The sequence below is a fragment of the Ursus americanus genome, chromosome 17, assembly GCF_024610735.1.
Source record: "Ursus americanus isolate L20-20 chromosome 17, mUrsAme1.1.p, whole genome shotgun sequence".
Taxonomy (NCBI): domain Eukaryota; kingdom Metazoa; phylum Chordata; class Mammalia; order Carnivora; family Ursidae; genus Ursus; species Ursus americanus.
The window spans coordinates 36,247,748-36,265,428 of NC_142143.1; the positions used below are offsets into that span (position 1 = coordinate 36,247,748).

The window sequence follows — 17,681 nt, forward strand, 5'->3', positions numbered from 1 at the left end:
TAAAGATAAACTCATACTTAAGGGCATAAATGGTCTTTTTTTTAAAAAAGACATTTCGTGGCTTGCAAAAAAAAAAAAAAAAGAATAGTAACATCTCTGTTAACAGTTAAATTTCTCATTAATGACCTTGCCATTATTTTATTAATGTGAAGTGATAAATGCCCGATAATGAAAAAATTTTAAATAATTTTTCTTTAAAAATACATTTTATAAAGGAGCACCTGGGTGGCTCATTCAGTTAAGTGACCGACTCTTGATTTCAGCAAGAGGCTCAGGTCATGATTTCAGGGTCATGGGATCAAGCCCTGCATCTGACTCTGCGCTCAGCTCTCAGAGCCTGCTCGAGATTCTTTGTCTCCCACTGTACCTCCCCCCACTCACACTCTCTATCTCTAAATAAATAAATGAGTAAATAAATAAAATCTTTAAAGAAAAGTTTATAAAAGTTAAAATTAACCATTCTTGTGCAGTAATTTGGATACTGGGGGATAAATTTACCTAAGTTAATTACACAGGTCTTCTATCTGTTCTGTACAATATGGTATCTCTTAGCCATATGTGGCTATTTAAATTTTAAATTAGCTGAAATTTTAAAAAAGTAAAAATATCAATGTCATGGTAGGATTATCCCCTTTGTCAAGAGTTCAATAGTCGCATGTGGCTAGTACCTATCATATTGCAGACTGAGTTTTATTGGATAGTGCTGTCCTAGGTTATGATGGACTAATAAATAATATGGATAATGTTCTGCTGATAGTAACACATGGGAAAATGAATTTACTTCCAAACATAATACTAAAAACATAAACAAAATTATAATATACAATATCCAGAGAAAGAAAAAAAACAGTGGAGGGGATTAATGGGAATGAAGCCTTTCCCCAATTCTATAAAAAATTGAGTAGAATTCAAGACTCAAATGAAGCTGAACATTAAGCTAAGAGAAACAGAAAAACGGTAACAGTGTCAAATTAATTTTAGTCCCAAATAAAAAGGAAGCTGCATAGAAATGGATAAAAAGCTAAAGATAAATTCTGATGAAGAATTTTCAGGTAATAAATTAGGAACAGAAGAAAATCAAAATGAGTATTTCTTTCAAGCTCCATAAACTACCAAACAAGTGAATATTACTCTTCACTTGTGCCCAAAGAAGTTAAATAAAAATAGATTATTCCAGTGATGCCTCATCAACTCCTAGCTCACTGAACATCATTACTTTTTGCCACCAGTGGCCCTGAGGTTATCTCCATTCTTCCTTCATTCCATTTTCCTCCATTTGCTCCCCACTAGAATTCACTTTTAAAATGTAAAGACACTAGTGTTAGTATTACACATGCATTTGTCACTCTGTCAAGGATCTACTAACATTTTGTCCACCAATCTCTCCCTCAAGCACAACTAGAAAAGCTAGACAGAATGTAAAAAAGAAACATCTCTTTAAGGTATCAGAGAACAAGGGTAATGAACCCTGGAAACATTAAGATCCCAAAGAAAAAAATGTACAGAGCTGTCTGACATAGACTCACTGCTTTTCCCCCTTTAGTATATATGCTAAAGCAGACAGTGGTTGAAAAACCAAGAAACAGAACAAAAACTGTGGCTAGGAGGCTTAGAAAATCAACAGAAATTCCTGCCATCACAATGTCTTGGGAAAGGAAAACTGAAGTCAAAAGACCCACAGTGGAAAGGGGTGGGTGTAAAACCCTCAGGGTTTCAGCTGGAATGCCTGAAGATGTATATCCTAACAATAGAGATAAACTGGAAAGAAACTAGCTTTCTCAATACTGAAGTCTAGCTCCAAGTTAGCTAAATCCTTAACTGAGTGATCTTCCCTTCTGCTAATTGTGTGCCAAAAGTAAGCATTATTCTGTGGGGCCTTAACAACTCCAGAGTGTCAAGTAACACACAATGGTCTACTGAGATAGAAGGCTCTATGCCAACATGCAAAGGAAAGAAGAGACCTCAAAAAAAAAAAAAATTACAGAGAAAATCAGATATTCTTATAATTAGACACAGACTTCATAATAACTCTGAATAGGTCTATGAAATATTTGTATAACATCAGCCAAGAACTGGAAATTACAAGAATCAAATATCTTTGAACTTAAAGATACAAAAATATAAACTTAGTAACTGAAAGAAAGTTTAGATACAAGTGAACAGAGGACTGAAAACCCGAAATATAAGTTAAAAGAGAATAACCAAACCACTACTGAAAAGCATAAAGGAGAAAAAACACAGAATCTATGAGATACAGATAATACGGTAAAAAGTTCTAACGTGTCATTAAAGTATCAATGTCTAAGAAGGGAAAATTAGATAGAAGCAATATTTGAAGGGATAATGGATTAAAGTTTCTAAAAATAATGAAAGCCATCAAGTCACAAATTTAAGAAGCAGTTTGAATCAAATGAAATTGAATCCATAATTTGGGGGGGGGGCTGGGTGAAGTAGATAAAGAGCACACTTATCATGATGAACGTGAGAAACGTATAGAATTGTTGAATTACCCACATTGTACACCTGAAACTAATATAACACTGTATGCTCAGTATACTTTGATAGAAAAAAATAAATAAAATTTCTTAAAATAAATATAAGATAGATCTTTCACACAATAAACAAAAGATCATTAATGAGATAAATTAAAGACCTAAATAAATTAAGAGATACACTATGATTATGAATTGGAAGTCTCAATATTAACATGTCAGTTTTTATCACATCAATCTATAAATTCAAAGTAATCTCAAAATTCTAGGTGTGTGTGTGTGTGTGTGTGTGTGTGTGTGTGTGTGTGTAAACTGGTAGGCTAATACTAAAACATGTATGGAAATACAATGGGCCAAGATTAAAGAGAAAAGAAGAAATGGACGTACTGCTATTCCTACTACTGCATATCAAGATGTGTTATAAATCTATAGTGACAAAGACAATGTGAGAGCAGCACAAATATAGGCAATTAAGCCAATCAATGAAACAAAATTGAAACAAGAAAAAAAAAGGATTTGTGGACACTTTTATGACAAAAGTGGTATACAGAACAGCGAGAAAGGATGGCCATTTCAATGAATGAAACTTGATTAATTGGATACACATAGGGGAAAAAAATGAACTTTGATCCCTTACCTCATTGCATACACAAAAATCAAACCAGGTAGATTATATGAAAGGTAAAACAATAAAGCTTCTAGAAAATGACACGGAGGATTAACTTTTGACCTCCGAACAGGTAAAATGTCTTAAGTAGGATTTTAAAAAGCATGAACCACACAGAAAAAAAATATTGATGAAAAGGCACATGTCTTTATCAAAAGTTACCACTAAGTGAAAGAGAAGTTGAAATCAGAAGGTGAAGATTATTTGTAATACATATAGTCAATAAAGAACTTGGATCAAAGAATATGAAAAGTCCGACACATCAACAAGAAAAAGAAAATTAAAATATGCCAAAGATTTGGTTGGATAAACATTTCACAAACAGAACCTTCAAATGGCCAATGAAATATGAAAAAGCAGTAAGCTTTAAGATACAATAAGTGAGAGATGCAATATTTTTCTATCTTGTATAAATTATTAAAATTTTACTTCACTTCTTCAATAATGGCTTTAAGTTACGTTTCTGATTCAACTACCATGGTGATAACTGGCAACTAAGTTTTAAAAAGATTCAATAGCGAAAGCAGAATATTTGAATTGCTCATCTGCAATCCATCACAAACCCGAAGACAGCCAACATATGGTCATTGTCACTGGGAGACTCAGAGGACCACATATTTGGAGCAGTGAGTCAGATGTAGGGTATCTCTGAAAGCTGTTGAAAAAGAAGGATTGATAACTTCCAGAAGAAATTTTGTTTCTACGTGTAGGTTTTCTTATTCTTTTAAATTTTAGTAGTGGTGGTCACTGAAGTAGGAAAGTCATTTGTCTGGGTGTTGGCAGCCATGTTAGATCAAATGAAGAGAGTAGCAAAGCGAGTGCACGTGCGTACCCTCGCCCACCTCTCCCACTCATGAATACACATTCACAGTATGACGTCCGTGATTTACCAAAGTGGTTCACAGATTTCATGTCAAACGAGCACATAAACAAAATGGGAAGAATTTTTCATTACAAGATTTTTTAACTTCCCTGACAAATTGGACAAGAGTAGATGATAATATAGTGGACTTATGATGTGCACACTGCCCAGTTTTATGCATAATTCCTAGTTTTATCATTCTGTCATATTTATGTCACTTAGAAAATAATATTTTATTGATACAATTGAATTCTCTCCAAATCCTATTTAATTCTCATTTCTCTTCACCATCCCACTAGCCACCCCGCCTCAGAGGTAGCCAGCATTACTCAGAGGTTTTCATCCCCACACATTTATTTGTGGGGTTTTTTTTGCCTGTTTGCATATACATGAACAAGACAATATGGTTTTTGTAGTTTTTCAAATTTCCCTTACTATATGTAAGAGAAACACAATCAGTTTTCATTTGCTTTTTATACTCAGAATTATGCTCTTTTGACATTTATCCATGCTAATACCTGAAGTTCTGGTTGATTTCCACTTCTAAATATCCTGTTGAATTAATACACCATAGTATATAATTTATTTTCCATTACATTTTTACTATACATGCAATTGCTTATATTTTGTTTTGTTTTGAAACAAACCTGTTAGGAACCTTCAAGTACATGGTTTGTCGTTCGCATTTGTGAGTTTCTCGTTCTCATCCCTCCATATTAATACGGGTTTGGACATGGGGCATATGAGTGCACGGAGCATCGATATTACTAGACATTCCCACTTTACACTCCCTATAGTAGTATAAATACCATTCTGCTGCTTTATAACCTACAAGCAAGTATCACTGTTAGATATTTTAACTTTTGCCTGTATGATGTGAGTAAAATGTTATTTCTCTGTTTATTAGTGAGATTAAAGATCTTTCAATTTTAGACTACCCTGTCTTCTCCATGAACTGACTGTCCATATCCTTTGCCCCTATTTCTATTGGGTTGTGTGTTTTCTTATTGATTTGTAGTTCTTTATATCTTCCGTACACTAATTGTTTAATGGTTATATATGTTGCAAATATCTTCTCTGGGTGAATAATTTGTCATTTATGTTTGTTTATTCTTTTGGTGGGTGATTATTCCTTTTAGTGTAGTAAATTTCATCAATATTTTCCTTAATGATTTGTGATTTATGTTTTTAAATGGTCATTCCCTACTAAAAATACATTAAAATATTTATCCATTTTCTTCTGAAAATATTAATTCTTTGTTTTACAATTTTAGGGCCTTGAATCCAGCTGAAATTTATTTCTGTGTAGAGTATATAGTAGGGAACTCATTTTTTCTACATATATAGCCAATTGTTCCAGTACCAATTTATTTAAGGGTCTATCCTTCTTCCACTTATTTGTTAAGCTACCTCCTCTGTCAATCAGGTTTCCATAGCAATGTGATCCTTTATTCAACTTCATTAGTGTGTTTGTTGATCCCTGCTCCTGTACCGGTGTCTTAAGTAGAAGAAAAAGAGGTTCTTTATTGTTATTTTTATCTCTCGCTCCCTCTCCTATGTTCACCTTCTCTGTCCAAGAGGTTTATGGTGATGTAACTCTCGCCCAGTGATCCAATGTCAAGTGATGGTCCAGCACTGTTATTAACACACAGTGATACTCAGGATATCATAGATCCTATTATAGGACAGCAGGTGGGCAGTTTAATTCAGTTTCCAGTTGCTGGGCTGTTCTCCGTCTCATTCAGACCTCTGGATGAAAGCTTGCTGTAAGTCCCAGTCCCAGAAAACACCCTCTCACCATTATTATCATCTCCTGCCGTGTGTGAGGTGTTAACACCCCACTGCATGTTCAAGCCCTGAGCTGGCCCTGACTCCACCGTCAAAACAGGGGCATACTGAGCCTCTAGTCTGCAGCCAAAGCCTGCTTGTACACTAGCAGGGCTCTGGCTTTGGCCACGCTTACTATTTTGCAGATCGATTCTATTTCCAATCCGCAGATACGTTTCCTTTATTTCTGAGCTCATCTCTGGTGCTCCGCTTTTTCTTTTTTGTATTATCCCTCATTATTATGCAATTGGAAAAGAAGGGCTGCATCAGAGTATGAGGGACTGTGATACCTTGAATGGAAGTAGCAGAACGGAATTTTTCTGCCTTGATTAAGACTGAGCTAGCAGATCATGGGAAAATAAATCAGCATGATGTGATGAAGAAAAGCAGCACATTAGAAAGCAAAAAGTAACAGCAGCGATGACGGTCTATGTTAAGAACTGTTCCAAGTATTTTACATGACTGTATACATTTCAGCTTCATGATATTCTCGTACTATTACTATACTTACGGTCTGGAAGGAGAAGGAGGGGGAGGGAAGGGGGAGGAGAGCAATAAGAAGAAAAACAGCAAAAAGAACAGAGAGGCTATGTAACTTTCTTGAGGTCACACAACCAGTAAATGGTAGACTTGAACCCAGTATGTCTAACTCCAGAGCGAGAATCAACTACAGCATGATCTTCAGTACAGTATTGCCTAGTCCCAGCTCTGCTGCAGGGTAGCTCTGTAATCCTGGGCATGTCACTGCACCTCTTCGGGACAACATCTTCTCAGTTGTGAAATGAGGTGATGAGAGTAGATGACCTCTAATCTGCTCTTCTGACTTCGAATCATCATGATACAATGAATTTATAGTTCTGCTTAGTTCCCTATTTAAGAATATCTTCTGAAATCTGCTTTGGGAGCAAAAATTTTTGGCAAATCTCCGAATTTATTTTAAAACAATCTTTAATGAGATACGTAACACATTTGAAAAACATAATTTCATCATCTGAAATGTCCTATCAGAGAAGAGAGGAAGCAAGAGCTGCAGACCAGTCACGAGCCTGCAATAATACCTGGGGAATGTCAGTTCACTAAGTAAGTATGGAATGTCTGGAACATAAATATAAAATGAAAGGTACAGCTGTGTGAAAAGACTTGAGTACTGTTCTTTAGTCTGTCTCTAACCCAAACTTAACGTTTTTGGACTTGGTTTCCTTGCTTTTAAAATCAGATAGTGGATTTTTGAGGTCCCTTCTAACATCCCCTTCGTTCACAAGTGAGAATCCATTACAGAAGTTCAGTGAAGGTATTATTTGAATAGGCTAAAAATATATAAGACGTAAAAGCTGCTTTTATCCCACAAGTGACAAAAATCCCTGGATCAAGTTAGTTTCTTAATTTACCTCTCATTAGAAGAATATGTCTGTGTGAAGAATGTGGGCCCTTGTCAGATTGCCTGAGTTAGTTTCTTTCTAAAGAGTTTCTTAAACTTTCTGGTCCTAATGCTACTCATTTGTAAAATGAGGAGAATCATAATTTCTACTTACTGTGATAACTGAGAGAAACTTAAACCACTTATACCTGGCACATAGTAGGTGATCAGTAAACGTTTGCATTTACTAACAGTAGTGATTTGAATAACTGAGGGTGTCTGCAGTGTCTACATCATTAAATATCTATTAAAAACATATGTGCACACCACCATGCATAACTTAGGGGCCTAAAGACAGACAATTACCCGGGGGAAATTACTGCAATTTCTCTTACACTAAAATCTCATGCTCCATATCAGTGTTAGTTTGAAAAAAAAAGTGAGGATTTAATAGGCCCGCAGTACTATTGGATGCTTTATCGGTTAGTACCGTTAGAAAAGGTTCCTGCCTTCACAGTAATGGATAACGTCTAAAACCCATGTACAAATGGGAAAAGAGGATGATGTAGCAAATAAGAGACCTTCCTTAGCCTGCAGGTCACACAGCCTCACACCCTGCAATCAGAACGCACTTGTTAGGAAAGAGACAGTGCAAACAACTCCAATCACGGGTTCCTCAAAACTCCCCGGAACCGTCTAAGCCACGGAGACTGTACACGGCCTAAGACGTTCTTACCGAACCCTATTCTTCTATCCTTTTGGCTGAGATGGAGAAAATAAAATTGAAATGCAGTAAATGAAGGGACAAAGTGAAAGGAGCAGAAATATTGGAAGGTTCATTTTACGAACGCTTGTATCTTAATGAGTGTCTTCTTTAGATGACGGGTAAAATTTTACGTAAATCCAGAGCTAATTTTTCATAAAACAAAAAAACAGAAGGACAAGAACCAAAACCAAAACCACGACAGCCCAAACTGAAAGTTTCTTGCTCACATCTGCAATCAGTGTATGATATCTATTTTAACTCCTTTGGGCTTTAAAATTCATAACACGTGGCATTTAACTTAAAAAAATTCAAGACAATAATTCAAACCCATTTTTTGACTTGAAGAAACTACAAAATCCTTCTTTTAGTTGATGATAGCAGGGACCAATTTCAAAGAGGTTCAAAAAGAACTGATGCTGGAAACTGCCTTGAAGATACAAATTGCTATAATTATCTTTGAATATACATATCATTAAACTAAAATGGATGTCAATAAACCAGCAAAAAATATTTAAACTATTCAGAGCATATTATTACAAAACAATAGAAAAACAATTTCCTCCACTCTTTCAACAACATAACTTGGACTATAATTTTCACATTTTATCTGTATATATGAAATCAAATAATATTTTCCTTCACTATTATTTTATTTTCAAAAGACAGATACCATTATGTATGTATAAATGCATTTTAAATCACAGCATTTTACTTTAAGGAAAATATAAGCACGGTGGTTTAAAAAAGAGAAATATTTTGGTAAGATTTGAACTGAAACACAATATGGCATTAAAAAATATTCATAGTATAGTTAAAATTCTAACTAATTCAAAGCTATGTTTAGAACAGTCATTCTTAATAACATTCAGAATCTTCTGGCTCTTTCCATAGAGGTATCGCAGTGCCAAAAAATATATATATAATGTTCAGTTATTCATTCTGATTGCAGTTTTTAATGTAATTTGCCCTGTGCATCCCAAGTTCACCTTGTCAGAGAGTACTGCTTCCCCAAGGCTGCCCCAGGGTCCTGTTGACGGATGGCTCTAATTGCAGTCGGCGCTGTAAACAAGGCAGCTACTCCATGCTCCGCGAGCACGCGGAAATAAGCTCCAGCATCTGGTGTTCCCACAGGCTTCCCCTACAATGAGATTCATTTAAAATGTCACAGGGTAAAATGTCTCATATTTCACTGACAGGTCAATACTTATACATTTAACACAGCAATATTAATAAAATGGGGTGCTCAACAAATCTTGGTTTTAAAATATCCCCATGGTCTATCATAAATAAAACAAAGCAAATGCCCAGGCTTCAAAGAGGCCATTTGCTCCATTACATCATCCTAAAAGCTTTTCAAACTGCAATTGTTCCTTTCTTAAGTTTTGAAAGATAAAGGACGGGAAATACATATCACATTCAAATTAATGATATAAAATAGTCTTCCATTAGCCAAGAAATTAAATACCATGTTTTGGGTGGTAGACCAAAAGAGAAATATGACTGCTATGAATTTCTAACTTTAGCCACTCTTTTTCATAGTTACTTTTAAAAGTGACAATAATGGGGCGCCTGGGTGGCTCAGTCGGTTAAGCCGTGGACTCCTAATTTCAGCTCAGGTCATGATCTCAGGGTCCTGAGATTGAGCCCCATATTGGGCTGCTCAGTATGGTCTGCAGGAGATTACCCCTTTCCCTTTCCCTCTGCCCCTCCCCCAGTTCAAGCACTCTGCCTCTCTAAAAATAAATAAAATCTTAAAAAAAGTAGAGGTGACAATAGCAATTCTCAAAGTGTTTGGGAAGAGAGAAAAATAGGAAATCACAGTGATTTCTGAACAATGACTTTTTCAGTTAAATGCCTCACTCCAAGGAAAGCAACTTCTGTGACTTAAAAAAAATTCAGTAAGAAATCCCCAAATGTATGTTTTCTATAGCCTCGAAATGACATTTTACATATTCAGGGGAAAATCCATGAATCAAAACCTAACACTTTTTATAGAACATGTAATCAAAAGGACACAATTTTTTTTTTTTTTTTTTTTTTTTTTAAGAAAGACAGCACACCATGGACAGAGGCAGAGGGGGAGAGAGAGAGAGAGGGACTCCCAATCAGGCTTCGTGCTCAGCACAGAGCCTGACAGAGTATAACCTGAGCCAAAGTCAAGAGCCAGTTGCTTCAATGACTGAGCCACCCAGGTGCCCCCCAAAGCATTTTTTAATAGAAGTTTCTGTGAAATGGAAAATGAGCATAGCATACATAAATTAGTGATTCTATAAAAATTCTAAGTGTTGCATAGAATCTATGTTGGCCCAATCATATCCCCTCATTCCTCAATCCATTCTCATCACTGCTACTTTTTCCTTTGATTCTAAAGCAAGATGCCTGGAATGTTAATATATGTTATGTGAAAAAATATATTACATATATATATATATTTCATAATCAAATCCTTTTGGAAGGGGTTGGGATAAAAAATGGACAACTTGTTTCTGATTTTCGACAATTTCTTGAAGACTTAAAAGTGTTAAAGAACATGAGGAATTCCCAAAAGACAGTTACTGTATGTAATCTGTCCTCAACTTCTCTGTCCACACCCCCTATATGAACATCTCATGGATCTCACATTCTGGAAAACACACTTGGGAAACACTGATAGGGTAAAAAGAGGAAAGAAGTTGCTGGTAGCAAACTGAGAGATCTCCCCCAACAGAGAATAATAAATGAACGGATGATAAGAAGAGGCCAACCATAGCTGTTCATGAATTTTGATTCACTACCTCCGTCTACTTCGATCTTGGATAGGGCATTATTAGTTTGTATCTTCTTTTTTTTTAATGATTGCCCTTAATATTCTTTAATGTAAGTATATTTTCTTTTTTAAAAATATAACCTCTTTCTTATATTCTGTTGCTTTTTCTCTTGCTCTTTTAAAACCAAAGTATTTATTGCAACTAGAAATTCATTTTTATTATTACAACTATCCCGAAACACTTGATTTCAATTTATTCCATTACCACCTCATACAGGTCAACACGTTAATATAGTATAAAAAGCTGCCAGATAAAACCTGGCAACTCATATACATAACTCGACTCACAAATTTTGCAGCCTTGAGCACATCGGTCTGAAATGAACCAGTAGCTTTATTCTTTTGAACCAACTGAGGTAAACATTTGACTTTTCCTTTTTCGATATGTCTCAGACACTGTTCCTTCCCTGGTATACTAGATTGTGACTGTGGAAACTTGATCTCACCCACATAACGATGATTTATTAACTGACCTTATACAATTGACTTTTCCTGTCTATGCTGCCATTCCCTGGCCCGTTACAGAAGAATAAACCACTTTCCCAATATTTCCTCGATAAGCTAAAAGCCCTGAGATAATATTTTAAAGCAGTTTGACCTCCACTGAAGAAAGATACTTTATAGCCAATTGGAATTGAATTCTACTACAGTTCCAGCATCATGGGACAAAGATAATATACTCACTAAGGGGCGATATTAGCGTCATAACAAAATGCTATACCATAATGATTACCTACATAGAGAGCACAATTTGATATATTTTATAATGCCTTCAATTATGTCTAATGATAATGACAGCTTAAACATTAAAAATATCAGTTAAAAACTCTACCATATCTTTTTACAAATAATATAATAATAAGTGTTGCAATTTTGACCCACAAGAAGTACATTTTCATCAATATTCTATTGATTGAGCGTAAAAATCATGACAACATAGCATTCCTATTAGGACACTGATGGAAGTGATAGATATAATCTCACCATATTCATTTGTAAGTTAGTTGACCTCGGAAAGGTTCAGATTTTTGCATTTCATTGTCCATTCCCACAGAATCATTTGATGCTATGTTTCACTATTTTAGACCTTAGTGACTCAATGGCTTATTGGTTTTACTGAACACTCTTCTCCCCGCCCTCTGTCCATACACAAGCTTGTGCACATGCACACACATGCATGCACACGCAGGCAATGTAATCCCTTTACAATACTTTTAAAAAATAACAACACACTAACCACACTGAGTTGCCTGGAGAAAATGACTCACTCTGATTCCAGAACTTGCATATTCAGTGAGGAGCAACAACCAAACAATATTCAACTGAAAAAGGAGGAAGATTCTAAAACTGTGGGGATTTTTAACAAACATACACACTGAAGCAGTAATGTGGCTAAAAGGTAACAATAACTTAAAAACTCTTCAAAACTCAAACTGATGTCATTACCATTTGCTTTTATTCCCTTTCCCCAAATAAAGGGCCAAAGTGTCCATTGCTGCCCAGAAACCAAAAGCAAAAAGCAATCCCTACAATGGCAAGGCAGAGATTCTATGCCTTCGGCTGTTATAAATCATGAATTTTTAATATCAGATATTTATAAAACACCAACTGCTAATATTTATAATGTGGTTAGCAACGGTACAAAGCATAGGAACCAAGACCAATAAATACCTGAAGATTAAGTTGTACCTACAATTTTCTACCACTTATGATTCAATGTGATAAGTTTTAAGGAACCAGAGACGATAGACCACGAGTTAGAAAACCAGGTGAAGTCTCCGCTTCTCACATAATCCCTGCTGAGGTTCAGTGTCAGCACTGGAAAGTGATGAACTCACATAATCCCTGCTGAGGTTCAGTGTCAGCACTGGAAAGTGATGAACTCACATAATCCCTGCTGAGGTTCAGTGTCAGCACTGGAAAGTGATGAACTCACATAATCCCTGCTGAGGTTCAGTGTCAGCACTGGAAAGTGATGAACTCACATAATCCCTACTGAGGTTCAGTGTCAGCACTGGAAAGTGATGAACTCACATAATCCGTACTGAGGTTCAGTGTCAGCACTGGAAAGTGGTGAAAGGCAGCACCTTACCAAGACAAAGACAAGCTTAAACACTATAGTCAGATATTTGAGAAAAAAAAACAGATAATTTGCTTTATTAATCCTACGATTTCAGTTTATCCAAAGGCTTGGTGTCAAAGCTACTTGTAGTTTCTCAGACTTTGACATAAAAATTTCCAAGTCAACTGAGGCTTTTGCCTCTTTTTGTGGCAGGATTAGAAATACATCTCGTCGCTTTGAACACCACTTCTGAGAATATCACCGAAGGCATGTTTGTACTGAACTTCTAAGGTGAAGACAGCAACATTCCTTACAGACTAGTTCTGAATTTAATTTCAGCAGACAGGTGCAGCAGTGCTGGCTTGTTTATTTTGGAAGTGGGATGAAATTGGCAACAGCATTTGTTGAATCTCTCCTACATACCTTGTGTCTTCACTGAGGGATGAAAGTTTGGGCATGCAGCATCTAAACTTGAGACCTGTTAGAACACATGCAGCTCCCCAGGATAGAATATTTATTGAAAGAAAGGTAGAAAGCAGAGGAGTGTGCCTGTAATTTGGACAATGCCGTTTGTATGAAAATAAAGGAGGGGGCATTGAACTAAGAATGAACTGTTAGACACAGAAGACTGACTGCTCCCAAGTCAGAGAAACTGAACAGCTGGGAATAGAGGACAGTGAGATTTGCACTCTTTACCCTTTGGTGAGTTTTGAAATATGAATCAAATGAGTATACAACCTCTTTTAAAAAATTCGCTTTTTCTTCCCTAAAGTCCCTCTCCAATAACTCACATTGTCTTGTTCCAGTCTTGAAAACATTACTGCCACTTTAAAGCCCTACAAGAGAACCACTCTGTGTCTTAAGACCTTCAGATCTAGGATTTTGTTACCATAGCAGATTCCCTTTTAAGGAGTAAAAACTTGCTTATATATACAATTGATAACTAAGAATTTATATCGACTTACTTCACTGATTATTTGCTAGAGATTTCCCATAATTCCATGGGCCTCACCTGTGGAAATACGCTGTCACCTCCCTTTCCTTTATCCTATCCATACCGCTATCTAATTCGACTCAATCCCGTGATTGTCAACCCTAAATGTAAATTAGAATTGCTTGGGATGCTTTATTTTATTTTATTTTTTAAAAGATTTTATTTATTTATTTGAGAGAGAGAGAGCATGAGCAAGGAGCGGGAAGGGATGGAAAGGGAGGGAGAAGCAGACTCCCAGCTTAGCAGGCAGCCCAACATGGGGCTCCATCTCAAGACCCTGGAGGCATGACCTGAGCGGAAGGCAGACGTTTAACCAACTGAGCCACCCAGGCGCCCTGCTTGGGATGCTCTTTGAAGGTACCAATGTCTGTTCCCCACTCCCAGAGTTTCTGATCTAATTAGCCTTAAATTGGGACTGGTATTGTTATGTTTCATGTGTCCCCTAAGTAATTCTAATCTGCAGCCAGGGTTGAGAACCAGTGCATAGTCCTTAGATATTATGCATTACTTGAGGCCAGGCAATATCACCTGCCTCATTTCCTAGGGAATGAGCCTAGCCCTCAACGCTAGCCTCTTCCCACGTATTATAAATAAATGAGCCAATCCAAGTATTAATAAAAAAATATATACTGATAACTGAAATCTGACTATAGGGGCCATACAGTGAGAAAATAATTGGGGAGCATTGCCTCATTCTTTATGTCTTGCTCTATAAACTAGACTCCAGACTGTACATATATATTATGATTTATAGGACCTAGCACCCTGAATACAATGATCTTTTCTCCAAAGTCAAGAAGAATAGCCCCAAGCCAGCTGCTCTTTCTGTGCTGCCAGAGACTTCGGAAAGCTAAGTCTCAGTCTGAGGGTTTTGTCTGGTTGTATCATTGCTTGAAAAGATTATATCTTAATCTTTTAGATGAAGGGTTTCTGACTGGACGTCAGGGAAGTTTATGAGTATTCTGATTTTTTTTAATGTGTATATATTCATTTTCCTAGGGAGATAAGTCAATATGATTGGCTTCTGAAAAGGAGTCCATAGCCAAGTTTTCTAGGCATATGAGAGCCTCCCCAATACAGGAATCTCTTTAAAGATGTTCTGTCTAGCTCTGGGAAACAGCTTGGCATCCATATTGGTAAGGAAGGAGTTAAAGTGTCACGATCTGCACATGTCATGACACTGCACACACACGCACAGACTCTACCAAACATCACTAGACGTAGTGAATGAATTCAGTGAAGTTGTAGGGTACAAAATCATTACTTCCATACATTAATAACAAAACAGCAGAAAGAGAAAATAAGAAAACCACTCCATTTACAATTGCACCAAAAAGAATAAAATACCTAGGGATGAACTTAACCAAAGAGGTGAAAGACCTATACTCCGGAAACCATAAAACATTGGTGAAAGAAACTGAAGATGACGTGATATACACTTTAAATATCCTACAGTTTCACCCATTATACCTTAATAAAGCTTAATTTAAAAAAAGAGAGAGGGGGGCACCTGGGTGGCTCATCTGTTAAGCATCTGCCTTCAGCTCAGGTCATGATCCCAGGGTCCTGGGATCCAGCCCCGATCGGGCTCCCTGCTCTGCGGGAGCCTGCTTCTCCCTCTCCCACTCCCCTTGCTTGTGTTCCCTCTCTTGCTGTCTCTCTCTGTCAGATAAATAAAATCTTTAAAAAAGAGAGAGAGAGTGAGACAGAGAGATCCCTTCTGGTTTGGTTCTTCCTCTGCCTTCTCCCAGATCACTGAGAGAGTGGACCATATGGGGCCTCGCGACGAGGCTACCCTCCAATGGATACGCCATCACTTCCACCCAGGTCATAAGAGCCCATCTGTCCCACTAAAAAGATACTTACCTCTGAAAGTATTAATGCCAAGTAAATGAAGCAGAGCGCAGGAATTGGTAATTCTGCAGACCCAGTGCTGAGCTAATGAGGGACTCTGACATATTTACCACCCTCAGCAGCCACAGAGAGCGTTTATCACTGGCATGGCTGGTAGCTCATGGCTTCAAGCAGGAAAGCGTTCACCTCTGAATTCCTCCACGCTGATCAGCCATCACTGCTCTCTCTACCAGAGGAACAAACTCAGGTTTCTTTTTCTTCTTCTTCTTTTTTTTTTTAAGAATTTATTCATTTACTTGACAGAGAGAGAGAAACAGCTAGCAAGAGAGGGAACACAAGCAGGGGGAGTGGGAGAGGAAGAAGCAGGCTCCCAGCAGAGCAGGGAGCCCAATGCGGGGCTTGATCCCAGGGCCCTGGGATCACGCCCTGAGCTGAAGGCAGACGCCTAACGACTGAGCCACCCAGGTGCACCCAAACACAGGTTTTCTTTACTCAGAGTGAGTAGACTTTGCTGTAAGCAGAGAAATTTAATGGCTTCATGCTCCTATTACACTAATGTGTAATAGTAAGTGTGGCTATTCCTATGTACACTACAATTCATCCTGGGGCTGTACAAAGCCTGGCTACTCCATACTGTCCAAAAATTTACCTAAAATAACCTCCAAACATGCTCAGATTTCCCCCATGTTCAAAAACAAAACAAACACACAGACCTTCCTATGGAATTGCTGACTAATGACCCCTTACTTGCAAAAACTCTCTTCAGTTGTTGTCCTCCCGGACCTCCTTCTGAAGCACCTGGCCCTGCTGATCCCCTCCTCTTCTGGAAAACCCCCTTCCGCTTCACGATACCATCTTCCCGATCTTCCCACTGCCTCTCTAATTTTTCATTCTCAGTTTTTATAGCTTCCCTTTTGTAATCTTTACCTGAGTATCCTAATCCTCTCAGGGACTTAAATTATTAACTCATCTACATCCTCTAATTCTGAAAGTTGCCTTTTTCGAACCTTAACTTCCCAATATCATACAAATGCCTGAGTCGCAGCTTTAGAATTGACGTTACCAAAACTAAAATACTCTTTCCCCCTCCACAAGGAGTAGGAACCAGCGCGGTTGGGTTGATGACCAGCATCACAGTGCTGTCCTAGCTGCAGACAGCAGAGCTCATTTCAACCTCCTATTGAGCTCTAGCTTACGGTATCCACCTGACACCCTAATGTCCTGCCTTTCCCTTAAAGATCACTGATACCCCGGTTCTGGCCACTAGCTGGCACTACTCAATAATTTCCCAATTGTTCGCCTCTAAATTATGGGCAGAGAGCACTGCTTTTGGAGGCAGAGAACTTTGTTTCAAATCCCAACTTCCGTGCCACTGGTAAAGTTACTTAATGTCTCTGATTTTCAGTTTCTATAGCTGTAAATAGGGGCTCAAAATATAGATCCCATGGGTGTACAGATAGAAATAGTTAAGACGATGCTTAGGAGAGTTCCTATCACCCACCATCCGATCAACAGTAGCTATTATTATTACTGGAACTGCTTCATCCACAAAGCTTTCCCGGTCTACTCTAATCCTAAACTTGCCTTCAGACACTTGTAGATGGATTTTGAGCCAGGGTGGAATCCAAACTGCCATTTACCAGCTATGTAACCCAAGTCAACTTATGTCATTCCTTTGATCCTTATTTAGTTCCATCATCAGAAAATTGCATCAAAACAGGCGCAAATGTAGAGTATTTACCATAGGCAATGACTCAATGTAATTTTTGAAAAAGGTTTCCTATCTTCTACACAGTGTAAGAAAGTTCTCGTTAGGCAGTGTTTTGGTTTGTTTCCTTTCTGTCCTTTACATTCATCTTAATTCTTCTTCTATCTTGTTCAGTGTGTTCCGGACAAGGAGTGTATCTGATACTTACTCTGTTTCCCTCTCAACCCCTAGAAAATACTGAGCTCACAACAGGCACCACTAAGCACTGTTGATGGTGCTATGACAA

The 17,681-nt window shown here is 37.5% G+C and overlaps 1 protein-coding gene across 1 annotated transcript in view; it reads right to left on the bottom strand.

Moving 5' to 3' along the window:
- Nucleotides 1-17,681, bottom strand: part of ACSS3 (acyl-CoA synthetase short chain family member 3) — a 149,572-nt gene that overhangs the window by 52,481 nt on the left and 79,410 nt on the right. Inside the window, exon 8 of the mRNA XM_045779883.2 lies at nucleotides 8,958-9,109. Coding sequence (XP_045635839.1) covers nucleotides 8,958-9,109 — 152 coding nt within the window. The remainder of the gene's footprint in view (nucleotides 1-8,957; nucleotides 9,110-17,681) is intronic.